Here is a 21,058-nt window from a genome sequence, read left to right as displayed (position 1 = left end):
GCCTTCATCTCCCACCCCCTCAACCTCGGCCCCGCCCTTCGGCTCCTCGCCGCCCCGCGACCACACCCGCACCGCCCGTTTCAGGCCGGTTGGCACCGAGCTGACAACTACATCACGTCCGCCACCCTGGACGCCTGTGGACTTCCCCAGGCAGCTCGGCGCCTCCCGTCCCCCCCCTCACAGGTGAGCGGCGGGGTGCCGCTGCTGTGCGTTCCCGGGCTCCCGGGCACCCTCTCTTAGGGAGAGAGGACTGGAGGTCGCTGAGGCAGCGGAGGGGACTCCCCTAGAGGTTCGCGCGGGGCGGGATCCGGAGGGATGTGGACTCGGATCTCCCGGTCCAGGGAGGCTCCGGGGTGCTGGACCACAAACACTGCGCCCTGCGGCTGCGGGAATGCTGGGGCTTCCGGGGGCTAATGGGGAGCTCTAATGAGCTGAGTGGGAGTGAGGAGGGGGCAAGCACTAGGGGCATCTTGCTGCCGCAGATACACTTTGGGTGCATTCTGGCCATTCCAGCACCTCTCCAATCCCACCTGCCCTGCGCCGGGTCTCTGGACTCTGGGTTCCATTGGCTAAGCCTCACTCACCCAGATCCTCACTTCTCCTCATTTGATGAATGGGCACGGGTCCTGCTCAGGCTCCCAGGTGCATCAGAGCTGGCCCTGAGCCAGGTCCTCCCCTATGGGCACTGGGGGCACCCATGACTCAGATGCCAGCTGTCCCTGCCCTGGGAGGTTCCCAGTTCAGCAGGCGATCCAGACAGGGAAAGAAACAGAGGAGAGAGGGTGATGAGACCCGGGATGGGGGACACCCCAGACAGAGGGGGAGCCCAGAGGAGGCACTTGAACAAGCCGGGACCATCTGAGATGTATAAGCTGAAACCAGAAGGGTGAGGAAGCAGTGACCAGGCATGTGGGAAGGGTGCTCTGTGTGAAGGGAATAGCCCCCGCGAGGGCTTGGAGAGGACAGAGTTGATGAGTGCTGTGGAGTGGAGGGATCACTTTGGGAGCTGCTGAGGGCCCCTGGTGAGACTCAAATTCCTGGCAATTGAAGGAGTGACCATGAACTAGCCAGTGGGAAGGTTCCAGGCTTTGTCGAAGGTCTGGTGTCTGCCGCCATCATGGTTAACTGCCCGGAGACCATCTGAGACCTCTCAGAACAACTTGGCCCTCTTATACATGCTTAGAGATATAATGTATTACCCTGGGGCCCCATGTAGGCAGTGAACCAACACTGATTGAGCCCCTTACTGAGGTGGGCATTATGTACCATCCAGGGATTGGGACAGGAGAGGGCAGCAGGGCTACTAGGAGGAGGTGGGTATGGCCATCTCAGGAGAGGAGATGGTGGCCTGGACCAAGGGCAGCCCTGGGGGTGGGCAGCAACGGAAGTAGAATCCTTCACCCTGGGGGACTGGCTGTAATGGGAGGTGAGGCAACCTCAGCATGCTAGCTGGGGGGACTAGTGGACGTGGAGCTATTGCAGGATTGGGGATCAGCCAGGGCCCCAGATACCCAGACAAGGATGCACAGCCAGTGGCTGGAACTTCAGAGCCCGGGGAGGAGCCATCCAATGTACGTGGGAGGTGACATTTTGGAGCGGGCAGAGTAATGGACAAAGTCTGGCAAGACCTGGGCTGCTGGTGTGACCTTGGGTTCCTCTCCCCAACAGCTCCACTAGCATGGGCAGTCTGACCTACCGTGAGGACCTTGAGGAGGAGAAGAACTCAGGTGCATGTTCTGGGGCCAAGTGTGAGGTGCCGCGTCCACGGAGGAAGCCGATGGCATTGAAGAATGTGGTGGCTGAAATGTGGCGACTGGGAGACAGGCCCAGCATGGGGCTCTTGTTGGGTTACAGATAGTCCCAAACCCCATGACTGAATGCTAGACTTAGGAATCAGGGGCTGCACACCTGAAATACCTGTGCTGGGCATGCAGCCTAAGACACCTAGGAGCCTGGCACTAGGCCTCAGTTTACCTACCCTCTGTAGAAGGAGTGGGCATGAATGGGTCTCCCAGGGCCTGTCCTCTGAGCCTAGGAACTGGCTCCGGGTGGCATTTGTTTACCAGCTTCCACACTCCTGGCCATGAGCTGGGCATCCCTAGCGCCTGGGTCCCCTTGGGGCCCATTAACCCTCCTCTGGGGGATCATTAGGCAATGTTTGTCCATGCCCCATGTGACATCCCGCTCTCCCTGGCTTCAGCATTTACCTGGGAGGTAAAGGCCAACAACCGGGCCTACAACAACCAGTTCAAGGAGAAGTCCTTCCTGTGTTGGCAGAGGAAGAAGTACAAGGTGCGTAAACCCAGGCCCACTGCCCTCCCCTTTCTCCTCTCACCCAGCCTCCCCCCTCCCCAATTTTAATCATGAACTTAAGTGCTGGAGTTCGTCTCATTAGCCCCACTTCAGTCGAGTTAAAATAAGTTAATACGAAACCTTAAAAGCACAATATGTTCATCAGGTTCTGCCTAAACTCCCCTTTCATGTGCTTCACTTTGGAAAATACTGGGGTCACGGCCCTGCTCCATGAGCCTTTGCACCCAGTAGGGGATCAATTAATGTTGGCTCAAGGCTTTGCACTCCGCAGGCACCCAGTAAATGCTGGCCTGAGGGCCTCGCATTCAGCGGGTGCTCGGGATAGCTGGCTTAAGTTCTTAGATCTGGTAGATAGTTAATGCTGGCTCAAGGTTTTGCATTCAGTGGGTGCTCGATTATTGCTGGTTGTGGCCAGAAGGCATGGTAAGGACAGGTGGGGTGGGGCAGGCAGTAGGAACCCTACCTGGCAGCACCCCCATATTGGCTCTCATTCCAGGGCAACATCATCCACACGGCCAAATACAACTTCTTCTCCTTCCTGCCCTTGAACCTGTACGAGCAGTTTCACCACGTGTCCAACCTCTACTTCCTTCTTATCATCATCCTCCAGGTGGGGTGGGGTGGTGGCAGTCCCAGGGGTCAGTGTCTGTGCACACACCATTCCTTCGCCTGCTCAAGTCACCTCCTCCAGGCAGCCCTCCCTGACCACCCACATCACATGGCTCTGCAGACACACGACGGCTGTTTTAGTGTGTTTGTCTATGTGGTTGGGGGTAAGTGTCCAGCTCCTCACACACTGGGTGTGACCTCATGGCTGCATTTGCACTGCCCAGCCCAGGTCCTGGCACATATGAGGTGCTCAATATATGTTAAATGAGGAAGGTGCTTAGTTGGCTCCCCAGGTCTGAGGAGGGTGCAGCCCCTCCCCAGAATGGACAGCCTCAGCCACACGACTCCCTCTGCTTTTATCCATCCATCTAATAAACACTGAGCACCTATTGCGTGCAAGTCCTGTGATGGACACCGGGGACCCGGCAGTGGACCACTGTCATTAAACCACATGGTGGGTACCAGTGATGGGGATGGCCCCCACCCCAGACTGGTCTGGGGCTCACTTGGTGCTAAAGTCTGAAGGGTGACTGTAAGGAACAGGTTTATAGGGAGGGAACAGTACAGCCAAGGTTCTGAGGAAGGAACAAGCTTAGAGTCGGTAGGGCTTCCTGGAGGAGGTGACGCAGGAACTGGGCATAGAAGGAAAATGAGTTTGCTAGGGAGAAGTTCTAGGCAGGGAGAAGAACTAGAGGGGCGGTTGTCCCAAGGTTTGTGGGGAAGGTGGCTGGCCCCGGGCCCAGGTGGTTGGCAGGTGGGGCACAGGATGCCAAGTTGAGGGGCAGGGTGAGAAGGCATTGGGAGATGGTTGAGGGGCATCCAGAATGACCTACCCTCCATGTCAGGGTATCCCTGATATCTCCACGCTGCCTTGGTTCACTCTCTTCACCCCATTTATCTGCCTCCTTGTCATCCGGGGCACCCGAGACCTGGTGGACGACATCGTAAGTGGGGTCAGGGAGCATCTGGGGAGGGGATGGGGGGCAGGGCAGAGTCCTTCTCTGCTACCACAAGGGACAGGTGCCCCATGGCTCTTTGGTCCTGTCATCTTGGTGGCTACACTGAGTGACAGGTGGAGCCTGCCTTCCTTCTGCTGTTGATAGGAGTTGTCCCAGCAGCCCCACCCCACCCCAGGGATCCATGGACAGAGGTGGGCTCACTAGTGAGGCCACCTGTGTAATCTGGAACTGTGCTCTGCACCTGGGCCCACACCAGGGCAGTGTGGGTGTGGGGAGGGAGCATGGCTGGGGACGGAGCACCCCTCAGATCCACCTATTGATTCAGGGGCGACACAGGAGCGACAACACTGTCAACAACAGGCCCTGCCAGATGCTGGTGGGGAAGAGGTGAGGCTTCCCCGTGTGTGTAGGAGGTCCATCCCGAGGAAGGGAACTCCAGCACAGTCCAGGAGGTGGAGGGGTGAGGTCATGTCGGGGAGGGGTGAGGTCATGTCGGGGAAGGGTGCCCAGCAGAATGCCTGGAACCTTTCATGCCCTCCCCCGGATATCCTGGTTGATTCTGACGGGGACCCAACCAGCATTTATTAGATGCCTGCTGTCTACCAGGCCTGGAGTGGGCCCTATGATGGGCTGAGGACCAGATTGTTAACCCTCGCAGGTCTGAGAATTCAGCTGAAGGGAGAGGCAGGGAAGGTCTGAAGGGCCTTGGATACAGAACAGGGAGGAGGGGTTGGTGTGAGGGAAGGCTGGATTTCCTGTGTGGGCTGAGTCCCCCTGCCACATGTGGGCACTCAGGGAACCAAAGCACCACAGAGCCATTTGCAGCCCCTGCCCAACCGTGTTCTTCCAGTTTGGGGGTGACATGGGGGCTGGGAGCTCCAGAGCTGGGCCTGATTGGGGCTTCCTCTCACGCCTGCCACCCCCACACCCCAGATTCTTGTGCAAAACATGGAAGAAACTGCGTGTGGGGGACCTCGTCTGTCTGCACAAAGACAACATCATCCCGGTGAGCTGCTGTCAGCCTGGCCAGAACTCCCTGCTCCTGGGGGAGGTCTGCCTTCTTGCTTGTTTTCCTCCTGCCTCCCGGCCATGCTGTTCCTTTCCTCCCACCACTCCTCCCCACCGCAGGCTGACATGCTCTTGCTGGCCAGCACGGAGCCCAACAGCTTGTGCTACGTGGAGACAGCTGACATCGATGGGTGAGGCGTGGGTCATCACTAGGGGTTTGGGAGCCTGGGCACCAGCGAGGCCTTCCCCAACAGCCACCAAATGTGGCTCCTCAAGCCCTCTTGCATATTTAGGTCATTTGTCCTGGGAGCATTTATGGGGCACCTGCAGGCTGGCAAGGGCAATAACATTGACCCAGATGAAGGGAGCCACCTTCTTTGCACCAGTATTTCTGGAGGCCCTATTGTGTGCCAGGTGCAGCCACCCTAAAAGCAAGAAAGTTCGGGCCTCAGCCCTTTTTCAAACACCCTATGTGTCCTTGGGCAAGGCCCTCTCCCTCTCTTGGTATCAGCCTCTTGATTGGCAGCTGGTGCACAGTAGGGGCTTGGCAAAAATGTTTGAGTGACTCTGGAAGGGGGCTAGGGATGCCTTGCTTGGGTGCCGTCTGTCCCCACCTCTCACCTCACTCCCTTTCTCATCACCAGGGAGACAAACTTGAAGTTCAGGCAGGCCCTGATGGTCACCCATCACAAACTGACCAATTTAAGGAAGGTGGCTTCCTTCCAAGGTGAGAGGTGGCAGTCTATCAACCTCATCTGGGCCTCCATCTGTCCCTCTGTGCAGCGGGTGTGAAAGATCCCCACCTCACTGGGTTTTGGGGATGACAATGGAATATGCTGGGGGTGTTGGGTGTCAGGATAACTTTTAACAGGCTGGCTTATCCCAGGCCTGTTTCATGTCCTCTGAATCCATGTAACAGTTGGGGTGCTTTCTGTTACTGTTGCAAAACATGCTGCACTGTTTTATCTGGCATTGCATTTTATTTTTAAAATGTCGTCACATTAAAGCAGATGTTTTTGGTTGTTTAATCAAAAAGGCAGTCTGTGTGCACAGGTTCAGGAAAATGATCCACCCCTGCAATTTCTTATTTTCCACCTGGAAAGTGAGACATTTCACACCTGTGGGTACAGTTACTGTTTCCTGTGGCTGAGCAAGGGAATACATTACTATTTTTCCCCTGTCTTATTGCAAAGGCAAGTTACACTCTAATTGGTGCTGGAGCAGAATCTTTCTCTTAAACCACAGCCCCTTCACTCTGACATCCAAGCACTGATTGTATGTGTGTTCATGATATCTGGGGAAAGACCTCCCTTACTCAGAGGGCCAGACACTATGTGCCAGGTGCTGGGCTGGGCCCTGGGGTTCCCAGCATGACTGGGATGAGGCTGGCACCTCCTCTCACAGAGCTCACCACCAGCAGGAAAAAATGTCTAGTGACATCTCAGGATTGCAACCATGAAGAAAGGGGCTTGGTATGGGGGCACTAATATGGGTAAAGAATCAGGAGGGCTTCCCTGAAGAGGTGTGAGTCCTGCCACGGGGGGGGAACAGCATGCACAAAGGCCCTGAGGCTAGACAGAGCCAGCTTTGGAGAATCCAGGAGGAAGCTATATGGTGGCAGAGAAGGGTGGTGCCAGCAAGGTAAGTTTAGGGAAGTGTGGGACCCATGAGGGTGGCCAGAGCCAGAGGGTGACAGAATGTTCCCCACACTCTGCCCCACCCTGCATTGGAGAGAAGTGTCCCAAGCCCAGCCATGCCATGGGCTCCCTGACTGCTCGGTCACCCACAGGCAAGGTGGTGTGTGAGGAACCCAACAGCCGGATGCACCACTTTGTGGGGTGCCTGGAGTGGGAGGGCAAGAAATACCCCCTGGATATTGGCAACATCCTCCTACGTGGCTGCAAGATCCGAAACACGAACACCTGCTATGGAATGGTCATCTATGCCGGTACAGCCACTTGGGGCCTCCGCAGCATGAGCTGTCCTGGGTGGGGGAGGGCGGCAGTGAGAATGCTGAAGTCGTTGGCAGCAAGTCACAAGGCCAGGCCTGGTTGCTGCATGTCTGCTGCCATGAGATGTGGGGCTCCTGGCATGGCTTCTATGAACCTGAGTTCTAAAACTATGGACATGGACATGTTGAGCCAGCACCTTTGTTTGGCTGGAAAACGTGGGGTGCTTATATGTAGATGGAAGGATGGGCAGCTGGGAAGGTGGATGGATGGGTGGAGGAGTGGGGTGACAGAGGGATTGAGGTTGGGGTGGATGAATGAATGGATGGGTGGATGGATGGATGGATGGATGGATGAGTGGATGGATGGGTGGGTGGGTGGGTGGATGGAAGAGGGATGAATGGATTCATGGATGGATGGATGGATTAGTAGATGGATGGATGAGTGGATGGTGGGTGGATGGAAGACGGATGGATGGATGGATGGATGGATGGATGGATACAAACCCTGCAGGTTTTGACACAAAGATCATGAGGAACTGTGGCAAGATCCATCAGAAGAGAACCAAGATAGCCCGCCTGATTAACAGGCTGGTGGTCCTGGTAAGCTGCCCAGAGCCCCTGCCCTGGGGTGGGGGGACATGCCGGAGGGGGGAGGCAAAGGGCCCCTCTTCACAGATAGAAGCTCCAGCTGTCATTTTCCAGGACTCAGTTTCCCTCGTCTGCAAAATGTGCAACCTGATCCTCCAGACAAGTCTGTGGGTCAGAGAATCTTTTCTTACAATCATGATTTAAAAAAAAAAAAAGTCTTTGTAAAATAAATTTTGATCCTGACATGTTTCCAAAACCACAGGAGATAATAAAATGCTCACTTACCTTCCACGGACATTTAATAATTCTTAACTTTTTGCCTAACTTTAACTTTTTAAAAGTGTACGGTAATAATTTTAAAAGTAGCAGCCATAAAACCCAGCAAAACCACTGCAAATTGCAATTCCCCTGGGGCTGCCAGCCACCTCCCCCCACCAGTCCTCCTTCTCTGTCCTAATGGTAGAGCTGGGGGGGGGGGGCTTTCCAACTCTGTGTTTGTCCTTTCATATTGAGTGTGTCCCCGCTGGCAAGTCTCTGGGGTGTGTTGGTGCTGCCCGGAGCCCCCACACACACCCCACCATCTCCTGTCCGCTGTGCAGATCTTCATGACCCTGGTGCTGATCTCTATCGCCTTGACCTTGGGCTTCTGGTACAAGGTCACGGAATTCAAGGCCAAGCACCACTACGTGTCCAAGATGCACATGTACAGTGTGGCCACCGAGTCCTTCTTCATCTTCTGGGGCTTTGTCATCCTGCTCAGTGTCATGGTGCCCATGGCCATGTTTATCATGTGAGTCACCCCACCCCCCCCTCAGCCGGGACAAGTAGAAGCTCAGGGCAGCAGGCCACATGTGAGCATTGTGCATTTGCAGAGCTGAGTTCATCTACCTGGGGAACAGCATCTTCATCAGCTGGGATGTGCAGATGTACTACGAGCCCCATGACATGCCTGCCAAGGCCCGCACCACGAGCCTCAGTGACCAGCTGGGCCAGGTGGAGTATATCTTCTCAGACAAGACGGGCACACTCACAGAGAACATCATGACCTTCAAGAAATGCTGCATCGATGGCATCATCTACGGTGGGGACCAGCCCCGGCATGTCCCTTCCCCACGGGGCCACCCAGCAAGGACTGGCTTTGGGGTACAGGAGGACCCCTGGGGGGCTGAGACCTCATGGAGACCTGAGTGGGCCTCAGGGATATGTGACATGCCCTGCGCTCAGCCCCACTCCCACTGAGTCGCAAAACCACAGCCAAAGGCATCGGCTGGTTTAGGTGTCAGCAGGCTTTTCCTGTCAAGGGCCAGCGAGTCAGTAGGTCCCCCCGACCACACTATCTCTGGAGACTCGGCCCTTGTCCTGGGAAAGCAGCCACTGCATGTGGACGCTGAGCTTCAAATTTCATAGCATTGTCACATGTCACGAGACAATATTCTTTCAATGTCCCTCCAGCCAATTAGAAATGAAAGCCCTTCTTAGATCGCAGGCCACACGAAAGCTGGCAGTAGCGCAGGGTGTAGTTTGCTGACCCCTAGTCTAGTTTATAACTAAGGGACGTTTAGAGTGAGAGCTCACAGAGGACCCAGCTGGGTGATAACTGGGTGTAGTGGGCAGTCACCAGTATGACAAACGGAAATGCTACCTGACCCTCAACCAGGGTCTGAGATGTGGGTGATAGGGAGTGGTGGTATCTGTGGCGAGCGACAGCAATCCCTGGCTGGGTTCTCTCATGTTTCTAGAAGCGCTTGGGGCCTACGTTTCTATGTGAAATCACCTAATTTTTCAAAGTAGGCGGCCAAGTCTGAGTTTCAAAAAACACCACAAACAGATCAAACAAGATTCCTTCCATGGGGCCAAGTCCCACTCAAAGCTGCTTTTCTGAGGCCCCCGGGAGACGTGGCCCGTCGTTCTCTCCTTTGTGCAGAAGGCAAAGCTGGCGGGGTCCTTGGTTGTCCAGGTGTCAGGTCCAGGCCTGGCTTGTCTGCATGCAGCAGTTCTAGGAAGCCTGACATTGCAGGGAGGGGACTGCAGGACCCGGAGTGGTCCTGGGGAGTCAAGGCCTGAAGCAGGGTCTTTCCCCAGGCCCAGATGAGGAGGAGGCCCTACGTGAGGTGAGTGCTGGCCGCCCTGCAGCACTGGATGGTGGGGGCCCAGGCAGCGACCCACCCAGAATCGGCCTGCCCACCGCCCCTGCCCCGCAGGAGAACCCCTACCTGTGGAACAGGTTTGCCGATGGGAAACTGCTTTTCCACAATGCGAGGCTCCTGAGCACCGTGCTTGACAAAAAAGATCGGATGGTGCAGGAGTTCTGGCGCCTGCTGGCCATCTGCCACACCGTGATGGTGCAACAGAAAGACAGTGAGCGCCTGTGGGCCACCCCACGCCATTCCCCTCCTGCAAGAGTGCTCAGGCGGCTCCTGAGGTGGTCCAGCCCAACCCCCAGGGCTCCTGTCATCTGGCTTAGAGGGTGCTCAGGCTCTGGTCCCAAGCCCCATCTCTACTGGACCTAGAGGGCGTCCAGGCCTAGGGCTCAAGTTCTGTTACTGAGCTGGGAGGGGAAGGTCCTTTAGACTGGGACCCAAGTGTCTACCTTCTTTTATTGGGCTTAGAGGTTGTGCTGGCCCAAGAGACCATTGTCTTGTCAATACCCAGTAAGCGCCCACTGTGTCCATTTTCTCCCCTGGGCTATAGAGATGGAAACGGGACCTGCCACAGATGGGTAGTGGGTCCTAAAAGATGGCAGGCTCTCAGTGAATGAGCCCCTACACCCCACACCTTGGGGTCCCCTCTCCCACCAGACCAGCTGGTATACGAGGCAGCTTCCCCTGATGAGGAGGCACTGGTCACAGCGGCCAGGAATTTCGGCTACGTGTTCCTGGCACGCACCCAGGACAGCATCACGGTGATGGAGCTGGGGGAGAAGCGAGTGTACCAGGTCCTGGCCATGATGGATTTCAACAGCATCCGAAAGCGGATGTCTGTGCTGGGTGAGCACCGTGGCCCCAGGATGGAGGTGGGCGGGGAGGAGAGTGCACAGGTGGGCAGCCAGGCCTCTCCCTCCACAGTCCGCAACCCCGAGGGCTCCATCTACCTCTACACAAAAGGCGCTGACACCGTCATCTTTGATCGCTTGTCCAAGAAGGGCTTGACAAAATGTACCACAGAGCAGGCCTTGGCCGTGAGTTCCTGTGGGAAGGGAGGAAGGGTAGAGGTAGACAGAGAGGGAGGCAGAGGAGGACAGTGTACAGCGAAATGGCTCCAGGTACCCAGCGTGGCCATGTACATTTGGCCAGGCTGTGTACTGCACAAAGAACTTCCCCTAGTCCCCTCCACACACCGGCAAGGAGGTGCTGAACTCCAAGCTACATCTGCCCAGAGGGGGTGTCTTTTTCTAAGTCACACAAGGACACTCTGTGGTTGGGCTTTGGCCCTGGATTTCACCTACCTATCCCAGCTATGTCTGGGTTGCAGGACACGTTCACCCTCCCTGCCCCAAATCTTTCATCTTCGTGGGTGTAGCCCAAACTCCTCAGCCAAGCTTTTGAAGCTGTGTCTTTCTGTTTCCTGCTGACCTCTCTAGACTGGTCTCTGCTTCCCCTCTGGGGGGTGGGGGTCCCTAGGACCCCAGTTTCTGGCTTGCAGTTTCCTCCATGCTCAGATGATGCCCCAGGACCTTTGCACATATTGTTCCCTCTGCTTGGATGCCTTCTTCATTTGTCACTCAGGATCTTTTGGTCCTCAAGGCTCTGCCATGAGGACCCCACCTCCAGGAAGACTTTCCTGCCTGACCCTAACATGGGGCTGACATGTCATGCCAGCCTCCCCCTCTCTGACCCAACCCCGATCCTGTGGGGCTTCCCCAAGGGCTTTGCTGGGCCCCCAGCATCACCTAGCATATGGGCCAGTGATGATGTCTGTGCAAAGAATGCCCTGTGCCCCTCACTTGGAACCTCTCAGAGGGCCCTGCTCTGCCAGGAGGGGCTGTGGGGGACAGGCAGCTGGTCTCTGACTAAGAACTGGGGAAGGGCAGTCAGAACAATGACCCAGAGCCCAGCAAGATGGCTTGGCTTGACCACCCCGTGGAACGGATGGGTTAACTGAGGCACAAGAGGGGCAAAGACCTGTCTGGAGCTCCTGATGGCCAGGGAACCTCCAGTTAAGAAGGAAAGCAAGACCTGGGCCATCCACTGGGGTAGAAAGCCTGGTGGGAGGGAGTAAGAGGGAAGTAAGGAGCCATGATGGGTACCTTCCTTGTGGCTATGCAGCCCCCAAGGTGTCCCTGGGGAGAGTGAGCTCTGGGTCTTCCTGGGGGGCTGGAGACAGGGTCCTTCAGGATTCTTCCTGTTCCCTCCCCATCCCCAGAGCCCTTGAAAAGTGAGGCAGAGTGTGGGGTACAGCCATTCCTAAGCCCAGGGGTCAGAGGGAGGGGTCCAGCGCTGTGGGATCCCTGACTGGGGAGGGGTCTGGCAGGGCTGCGCTGAGAGGGTCTTCGGGGACAGTTAGAAATTTCCACACAGCATAGGGATGGTGTTCCTGGGGGGGGGGGGGGTCACAGCAGAGCAAAGTTCTGAAGGCAGAATAGAACTGGGCCTCTGGTGGGGGTGTGAGACAGAACAGGTGGGGAGCAGGGCAGCATATGATCCCACTTTCTCTGGTGAGGACAGACCATGGGTGGGGGGCAAGGTTTGGGAAGCCCAGGCAGAGGGCAAGGGGCTGGGAGGAGTGCAAGGGGAGTCAGGTAGTGACAGAATGCCCGGCCGGCTCCCAGTCCTTTGCGCAGCAGACGCTGCGCACGCTGTGCCTGGCCTACAAAAGGGTGGATGAGGACTTTTACGAAGAATGGCACCATCGGCTCCAGGAGGCTGGCATCCTGCTTCAGAACCGGGCCCGCGCCCTGCACCAAGTGTACGAGGAGATGGAGCAGAACCTCCAGGTGGGCATGCGTGATGGGTGGGCACCAGGACCCCGGCCCCAGCCCTGCATGCCCCTGCCAGGGGAGCCAAGTCCCTGCTCAGTCTGCTCCCTGCCCCCACCCCCCAGCTGCTGGGAGCCACAGCCATCGAGGACAAGCTCCAGGACGGGGTCCTTGAAACCATCCAGTGTCTCAAGCAAGGAAACATCAAAGTGTGGGTACTCACAGGGGACAAGCAAGGTGGGTCCGGGGCAGCGCCCCCAACAGGGAAGAAGGGAGACTGCTGGGAGAGAGCTCATATGTGCCTGGGCACTACCGTTAGCATGTCCCACTGGTCTGGCTTCAGCACTGCCTCCACCCCCTCCACTTTGTCCCTGGGAAGGGAGAAATGGGAACAATTAGAGTTGCGGGCACCTCCATCAGGCTGTGGCACTGTACCAAGCATTTGTAGAGTGTTTGGCCCTCACAGCGGCCCCATGAGTTGGGGCCCTTTTTACCCTGTGTGATAGATGGGTCCAGCTGGGCTCAGAGCCTCAGGGCACCTGATGGAGGTTGCCCAGCCACATAGGGGTAAAGCTAGCACGGAACCTCAGTTCCTATGGCCCTGGAGCCCTGATGCTCCCCACCCCACTGCAGGGTCTCCAGGTCCCCACTGGGTGTGGGTGCCAGCAGGGCCACATTAGCACTTCTGTGGGCACGACGCACAAACAAAATATTTAAAATGACATTTTACAATTGTGTTAGTATAAAGACAAATGACCAGACTGGATTATATTCACTTTTTTTTCCCTTCTGATTTAAAAGAAATTAAGTCATTTTTGTGGGTTCCTGAAAATGCCAGTAGGCCCTAGGCACAGTATGTCTAATGGCCCCTTGGCCCTGGCCCCAGACCCACCTCAGTCTGGCAGCCCCTTTCCAGCCAGCCGGCATGCAGGCCCCTTTGCTCAGAGCTACAGCCAAAGTCTCAGGGCTGGCTCTCATTGGCCGGCCTGGGTCACATGTCTTCCTCGGAACCAATCACCATAGCCACTGCATGCTGCTGTGATTGGCCTATGGCGAGGTGGGTGTGACATCCAGGTAGGGAGCTGCTGAGGTGCTGAGCGGGGCTGGTTTGCAGAGACAGCAGTGAACATCGGCTTTGCTTGCCAGCTGCTCTCTGAGGACATGTTCATTCTGGAGGAGAAAGAGATAATGTAAGGAGGGGGTGTGGAAGTGGATGAGCTGGTGGGGGCAGGGTGGGGAGGCACCCATGGCTCAGATGTGGCCCCCGGGGTCTGCAGAATGTCCTCAGCCTCCAGCTGCTTGGACTCCCAGAGGGAGGCATAGCTGGGGAGGGGATGGAAGGAAGCTGTGCCTGGGATGGCTAAACCCCAGCTTGGTCCCCACAGTCAAGTTCTGGAGGCCTACTGGGAGAACAACAACCTGCTGAGTGGCAAGGGCTCTCTGAAGAACTGGTTCCTGCCACAGGTCAAGGTGGCCATGGTCATCAGTGGGGAGTTTCTGGTCAGTGTCAGCTCTGGGCTGACCTCAGGCGGGCCCCGGCACTTGGGATGGGCTGGGAGGAGCAGCATGCGGGGGGTGGGGGTGGACTGTTGGAAAAGCCAGGGAATGCCGCCCTGAGAGACGGTTTTCAGAGGGGTGCAGTCAAGTCCAGCCTCGGGTTGGGACAGAAGCCCGGAGGGGTAATCAGTTGGGGGAGCTGACAGAGGGGTGCAGGAAGAGTGACACGCCGCCTTACCCCCACCCTGCTCACTGGCCAGGATCAGCTCCTGCTGCCCCTGGGCAATGAGCCCAGGACGCTGGTGAGAAGTGTGAACACGGACATGGAGTCCTGGCAGGAGCGGGAGGAGCAGAGGACAAGCTTCCTACAGGCCAGGCGTATCTCTCTTATGTGGCGGATCCTCGGGACCCAGCTGAAGAGCACAGGGCTGGGGCCGCAGAGCAAGGACTCCGACATGCACGAGAGCCCCGAAGCGTGGCGGGAGCAGGCCTTCATGGCACTGGCCTTGCAGTGCCATGCAGTCATCTGCTGCCGGTTCACGCCCCAGCAGAAAGCCTTGATTGTGGCACTGGTCAAGCAATACCAGAATGTGGTGACCCTGGCCATCGGCGATGGCGCCAACGATGTCAACATGATCAAGAGTAGGTGGCAGGCAGCAGGCCCGGGGAGGTGTGCGGTGCACTGGGGCTGGCCCAGGCTGACACACGGGCCGTGTGTCCCCGCAGCTGCGGACATCGGCGTGGGGCTGGCGGGAAAGGAAGGGATGCAGGCCGTACTGAGCAGTGACTACGTGCTGGCCCAGTTCTGCTTCCTGAGGCGGCTGCTGCTGGTGCACGGGCGCTGGTCCTACATGCGCATCTGCAAGTTCCTGCGCTACTTTGTGTACAAGACGCTGGCCAGCATGATGGTCCAGATCTGGTATGCCTTCTACAGTGGTTTCACTGCCCAGGTGAGCTGCAGTGACAGCCCTTCAGGTTGCCTGAGGGTGCTGTGTCCTTTCCCTGGCCTCCAGGAGGGCAGCAGTCACGCTGACACTGGGGTCCTCGTGGGACAGGCTTTGTCTGAGGTCACAGGGCAACGTAGCCTTTTCTGTGGCTGCCTTCATAGAGATATAGAATCCAGATACGGGGAGAGTGTGGTTCCTGCCCAGCATTGCCCGACATTTTCGTGGCTAGTTGGCAAATTTGAGTTTTGAAACCCAAGGCAGAGCTCCAAAGGCACATCCTTCTAGGGGTGAGAAGAAGAGCGTGATCCTGAGAAGATAGGACTGTGGGGGCTGGGTCCCTGATGTCACAACTCTTGACAGTATCATGGTGAACACTAGATGTGCCCCTTGCAGCCCTAGAAAAGTCATAGGGGGGTGACGTTTTTATTTTTTATTTCCAGATATTTTATTCCTTTAGATGCTGCTATACATGGAATTGTTTTGTTAATTCCCTTTGGGGGTGTTCACTGCTGGTGTGTAGAAACACAGCTGCTTTTGTGTGTGTGAGAATGTCAATCTGTGCCCTTCAAGTTTGTTGAATTTATTTATTGGCTCTAGGAGCTTTCCTGTGAATCCTTTGGGATTTTCTGCATGTCACCTGCAAACAGAGATGGTCTTCCTTCTCCTCTCCAATTTGGATGCCTTTTACTTCCTTTCCTTACTGATTGCACTGGCTAGCACCTCCAGTGCCGTGTGGAGCAGCAGTGGGGAAGGCGGGACTCTTGTCTTGTTCCCAATCTTGGTGGGACAGCATTTAGTCTTTCTACGTTTGTTAACTGGAATTCTTCTGTGAGCAGAACCATCCCTTCTCCCCCTATTTATTTGTGCCATTATTCCTTTGATCAGTAATGGTATGGACTCCTGGATATTTATTTTATTGTATATTTCATTGCTCTAGTTCCCCTGATTTGTCCTTTGGACCTGTGCCTGCTCTCCCCTGAGCACACCTTCACTTCCAGGTGCTACAAGAAGTTCCAGGCTCATTTTATTCTTTCCCTTCCCCAACCCTGGAATCGGCTGTTCCCATAGGAGCTCTTTTCATTAGAGAACGGTCGTTAGACACCAAGAGCTAAGTGCTTGGCATGCTCATTGCCCCTGCGGTGCTTTTTCCCTCTCAGTAGACAAAGCTAGATGTGCACATCCTAGCCCATGGGCAGACGCGCTGCCTCTGTCCCTATTTGTATTTCCATATCTGTGTCTATCCATCTGTCTATCTTGTATGTATTAAAAGCTGTGAGTTCACACTGCTCCCTCTGATCCCAGTCCCGAAGGACGAGGCTCAGCTTAGCCCTTTCCAGGTATTCATTTGCGACTCTTGTCTTCAACAATGAGAAACTAGATTCTTGTAAGATTCTGGATCATCATGTATTTTTGCCCAATCCCAGAATGTACATAAAATGGTTTTTGGAACTGAAACCCATATCCTTTTAACCGGACTGGACTCATGCATCAGGAAGAGAGTTGGGCTACTTGTCCATAGGGTCTCTTCCAACTCTTTTACCCATCAGTGACTCCCTAAATCTAAAATGACAAAAAAACACATTCTCTAGCCATTTTCCCTCCTGTAGCTCTGTATTGAAGCCATCCAATTAAAACAAAGACTCAAAGATGCTGTTTTAAAAGAATAGGACCATGCTTCTTCTCTCTGCCTTTTATCTTCCAGCCTTTATCAAATCTCACTTAACCCAACCCTGGTCTTAGCCTCAACCTTGATTATAAATGTGACTTTCTGAGACTACTCCACAGGTGCTAAGGCAGCTTGGGTGGGTCTCCTCAGGTAAAGACGCATTTCCATTTCTGACAATTTGGCATCTGCGGGCTGACCACTAACTGCAGTGTCCCTTCTTTCTCCCTTCCCCAGCCTCTGTATGAAGGCTGGTTCCTGGCATTGTACAATGTGCTGTACACCACCCTTCCAGTTCTCTATATCGGGCTCTTTGAGCAGGTGAGCCAGTGCAGGAGTACCCTTCTTGTTCCCTGGAGATGCTCTTGTCTTGGCCCCACCTTGGCCCCCCGGGGACCTGAGGTGGAGTGGGGGTGGGGCTGGGAGACCATTAGGCCTTGGAGTTCAGTTCAGCACCTCACTCCCTGCCCGTTACCATGTGACTGCTCCCATTAGAGCCCAGCCTGATGGCGGTGTCAGTGGGTGGAGCCCTCTTGCCCAGCTACCCACACCCTTTTGTGGGATCCCCAAATCCCAGTCCCACTATCTGCCCCTTTGTACAATGGGGGGAGGGGATCAGAAGAGATGGTTCTCCTTTTTACCCAACCCCCATCACCCAGAGGCCCTGGCTAAGTGGGCTGGACTAGGGCCATCCCATAGAGGTGCCCCACGCCTTCGCTGTCCAGACAGGAGCCACCCTCCAAGGGTCTCTAATGATGAGCACTTGAGGTGTGGCTGATGTGGCCTGAGGAATGAGATTTTATATTTCATGTTTTAAAAAGTTTTTAAATTGTGGTAAAACACCAATAACAAAATTCACCATCTCCACCATTCTCACGTGCATCACTCAGGCACACCAAGAGCAGCCCAGTACGTGCTCATGACTGTGCAACCAACTCCCAGAACTCACCCCTCCCCCAGGACGTGAGTGCCGAGCAGAGCCTGGAGTTGCCTGAGCTGTATGTCGCCGGCCAGAAGGACCAGCTCTTCAACTATTGGGTCTTCCTCCAAGCCATCGCCCACGGCACGGCCACCTCGCTGATCAACTTCTTCATGACCCTGTGGATCAGCTACGACACGGCCGGGCCGCTCAGCTTCAGTGACTATCAGTCTTTCTCTGTGGTGGTGGCCCTCTCGTGCCTGCTGTCCATCACCATAGAGGTAGGCAGGGCTGCTGCCTGCCCCATCCCTGGGCGGGGCCTGCGACACAGGCCACAGGGGTCTCACCACATGGTGACTCTGCCTGGGAGGCCTTAGCAGGTGCCCTTCATGGACCCCAGGGGCTTGGCCCCAGCCTGCCCCGCCCGCCCCTGGCTTACCCCTCCCTCCCCATTCAGGTCATCCTCATCATCAAGTATTGGACGGCCCTGCTCGTGCTGGCCATTTTCTTCAGCTTTTTCTTCTACGCGGTCGTAACCTGGGCCAGTCAGAGCTTCCAGCTCTTCATAATCTCGCCCAACACCTTCCCGTTTCTGTGTGAGCCCCCAGCGGGGGACAGGGCAGCCACCCCTGGAGATGGGGGGCACCTGTAGCTTCATGGAGTTTGTACAAAGGCATCCTGGGGGTGAAAACTGGACAAGAGGGTGGGGTGTCAGGAGGAGGGGGTACCGAGCAGGCCCTGGGTAGCTCCACCTCAGGCTGGGCCGTGACCCTATCCTGTCACCAGATGCTGACCACAACGTGATGTCCCGCCCCTCCATCCTGCTGGTGGTCCTGTTGAATGTGTCACTGAACACTCTGCCTGTACTGGCCTTGCGTGTCATTTACCAAGCCCTCAAGAAGCCATACCCCAAGGTGAGGGAGGCTGGGGTCCCCACTGCACATTCCCAGGATCCCAGCCTGTGCTGGGAACAAGGACTCCAAGGAGACACGAGGCTGGGGGAAGGGGGCAGAGACCCAGATGCACACCTAGTGTCATCAGGCCAAATAAAGGCTCCAGGACCCCAGGGGGAAACCGTCCTTCCTAGGATGGAGGAGGCTAGCCTGTTCCAGTGCTGACATCGTCAGATTTTCATCATAAATTCTCTAGGACTTGGGGGTTGAGATGACAGAAATGACCTAGAAATGGTTTAGGCAAAGGGGCAGCTTAGAAATACCCCAAGTATCCATGGACAAATGAATGGAGAAATGCAGTGTGGTCCATCCACACAATGGAATGTTATCCAGCCTTAAAAGGAAGGACACTGACACTTGGTACAACGTGGATAAGCCTGGAGGACATGATGCTCAGCGACACAAACCAGACACAGAAGGACAAACACTGTGTGATCCCACTCACAGGAGGTCCCAGAGGAGTCAGATTCACAGAGACAGAGAGTAGACGGTGGGGCCAAGGGTTGGGGGAGGGGAGGGGAGTGAGTGTTTAATGGGGACAGAATGTCAGTTTGGGGAGATGGAACGTTCTGGAGATGATGGTGGGGATGGCAGCACAATGTGAGTGTGCTTAATGCCACTGAGCTGTGCGCTTAGAAATGGTTACAATGGTCCGTTTTAAGTCATGTCTATTTTACCACAATGAAAAAAGGTGACAGGGACTTACTGGCTCAGGTGACCAAAACCTAGAAGGACTGGTAGCAGCTGGGAGGGACTGCAGAATTGGCTGGAATAGTGGGCCAAGTTATGGCCACAAACCTGTCACATTCTGCCACACAGGCTGGACACATGGCTGCCACATGGTTAACCGCTCCTGGCTTTGCCACCTGAGGGCACTTAAGGCACCTGGTGGCTGGTCCAGAGTCAAGTCCCAGTGAAGGACTGTGCTTGGCTCATCCAAAGTCAGGTCCCAGGGAGGACTCTGGTTGAGTCAACTGGGTAGAGAAGAGCCTGGCCAATAAATGGTGGCCAAGGGCTCTGAATGGCCCCAACTGGGAGCAGGTGACCTGAGAGCAATCAACAGTGTGGGAGCCTGATAACCCTTGCTCACCCCTTTGCTCTGCAGGAGGAGGAGAAAGAGGAGACCCCGACAGAGGGGATCATCACGGTGGAGCCTCTGCCTTACATACAGCGTGCGTCACATGCCCGGCGCTCCAGCTATGCCTTCTCCCACCGGGAGGGCTATGCGCACCTCATCACACAGGGCACAATTCTTCGGGGGTCACCAGGGGTCAACGGAGACATGCTGTCTGATCACATGAGCCTACCCGATGAAGAGTTGGACCCGAGCAGCAAGGAGACACCCTGGTACCACAGGAAGATGTCATTCCTGGGGAAGAAGAGGCACCAGCACCGGGGGAAGATGTCCGAGGACATGCGGCTTGCCTCCGTGGTTAGCTCCTCGACTGCGGAGAGGCAACATGTGGCTGCCTCCACAAACTGGCGATCCAGGTCTTTCCATGAGAAGTTGCCGATGAAGCAGGAGGGGCTCTATTCTCCTCCCGATAGTCTGCCCACAACCAAGGAGAGGCCACCGTCACCCAGAGAAAGCCAGCTGCCACTTTCTGAGAGCCAGCCACTGCCTTCAGGCCAGTCGTCTTCAGAATGCCAGCCAGCGTCCTTGGAGGAGAAGATGACCTTTTGGAAGATGTCGCTGCTGTCCGGGAAAAGATGGTCATATATCGGGCAAAAGGAGCCCCAGCCCCAACAGGAGGGGAAGGCACCACTTCCCAACAAGACCCACACTCCTGTGGTGGAAACTCTGCCACCAAGTAGGGAAGACTCATCCACAAGCCAGCAGTCAATGGAGGTGGAGCCCTCACACGACGAGAGGCAGCCGTCACCCGTGGAGCGGCTGCCAGTGCCTGGCAGGAGCCAAGTTCCACCTATTCTGATGGGACAGCCACCCCTGCCTCGTAAGCAACAGTGACTGCCCAGGCTCAGTAAATGCCAACCAGCAAGCACAAGGCATCCCCCGAGGACAAGGGCTCCACGTCCTTTTCCTTTACTAATAAACTGGGGTCCATTTGACCCCAGAGCTCCTTGAGGCTCACTCCTTTTTTTTTTTTTTTTTTTTTTTGAATCTCACTCTTTTCCAATGCTTCTTTCCCTGATGCATCCTGGAAGAGTCTCAAGGAGCACTGTCTTCTAGTGGCGGGGGTGGGGTGGGGGGGGATTTACAGGGAAAGCTTGTATTATTTGTTTGTTTATTTTTCCTTCTTCACCCTGGAGTACCTAATGTGCATAAAACTTTATTGCTCTCAAAAGGGAGAAAGGTGTTGAGCAGATTCTGCTTACCACCCCTGGCTCCCCAGCTGCTGCCTGTTGGCCCTTCCCAGGGCACTTGATAAAGTCCAATTCCGGTACTACCACAGCCTCTTTCCCCACCAGGCTGCCCTAGTTTCTTCCCCTCAAATAAACCACCTTTCACTTCAGGCTCCAGAAAGCAATGGGCAGTGACGCCTCAGACACAGGTTCCCACAAGACGTTTGTCGTGAAGCTTGGTTGGCTCAAAGGCCCAGGCTTTTCTGATTCTTAACTGTTCCTGTAGAAGGTATTGCCCTGAGGGGGTGGGGGCTCAGGGAAGGCCTTGGCCCGAAGAGGGCAGGGTGCAGAGTGGAGAGAGGCAGGCTGGGTGAGGCGGACTCCCTCCTCCCTCGTCCCTTCCCTCTCTGCCCATCTTCATGGTAGGTGAGC

General features: G+C 55.7%; 1 protein-coding gene across 9 annotated transcripts; it reads left to right on the top strand.

Annotated features, from left to right (window-relative positions):
- Positions 1-30: 30 nt before the first annotated feature.
- ATP8B3 (ATPase phospholipid transporting 8B3) lies at positions 31-20,797 on the top strand. 9 transcript variants are annotated; one of them, XM_074337478.2, is made up of 28 exons: positions 725-886; positions 1,669-1,727; positions 2,201-2,292; positions 2,810-2,923; positions 3,768-3,866; positions 4,207-4,268; positions 4,815-4,887; positions 5,010-5,080; positions 5,534-5,616; positions 6,679-6,837; positions 7,352-7,440; positions 8,028-8,218; positions 8,301-8,509; positions 9,511-9,539; positions 9,630-9,786; positions 10,227-10,415; positions 10,494-10,606; positions 12,197-12,361; positions 12,469-12,580; positions 13,458-13,533; positions 13,729-13,843; positions 14,101-14,482; positions 14,567-14,790; positions 16,688-16,771; positions 17,411-17,650; positions 17,827-17,965; positions 18,156-18,283; positions 19,428-20,797. In XM_074337478.2, the coding sequence occupies exons 1-28, from the start codon at positions 786-788 to the stop codon at positions 20,289-20,291; spliced, it is 4,419 nt and encodes a 1,472-aa protein (XP_074193579.1). In that variant the 5' UTR covers positions 725-785; the 3' UTR covers positions 20,292-20,797. The 9 variants fall into 9 exon arrangements, 8 of the variants coding, with proteins under 8 accessions (XP_074193581.1, XP_074193582.1, XP_074193577.1 ...); XM_074337480.2 differs by lacking the exon at positions 725-886 and adding an exon at positions 31-183 and having other exon boundaries at positions 9,511-9,786; XM_074337481.2 differs by lacking the exon at positions 725-886 and adding an exon at positions 33-289 and having other exon boundaries at positions 9,511-9,786.
- The last annotated feature ends 261 nt before the right edge of the window (positions 20,798-21,058 follow it).

Source organism: Rhinolophus sinicus, chromosome 15, assembly GCF_057876585.1.
Source record: "Rhinolophus sinicus isolate RSI-liver-muscle chromosome 15, RSI-T2T, whole genome shotgun sequence".
NCBI classification, from domain to species: Eukaryota; Metazoa; Chordata; class Mammalia; order Chiroptera; family Rhinolophidae; genus Rhinolophus; species Rhinolophus sinicus.
This window is presented reverse-complemented; position numbering and strand designations above follow the sequence as displayed.

Excerpts from the sequence above, each read along its gene's own strand:
- ATP8B3 (XM_019743946.3), top strand. The coding sequence starts at position 786 with ATGAGACCCGGGATGGGGGACACCCCAGACAGAGGGGGAGCCCAGAGG. Across the intron at positions 9,787-10,226 it reads GATGGTGCAACAGAAAGACA|ACCAGCTGGTATACGAGGCA; the intron begins GTGAGCGCCTGT and ends CTCTCCCACCAG. Across the intron at positions 17,651-17,826 it reads TGCTGTCCATCACCATAGAG|GTCATCCTCATCATCAAGTA; the intron begins GTAGGCAGGGCT and ends CTCCCCATTCAG.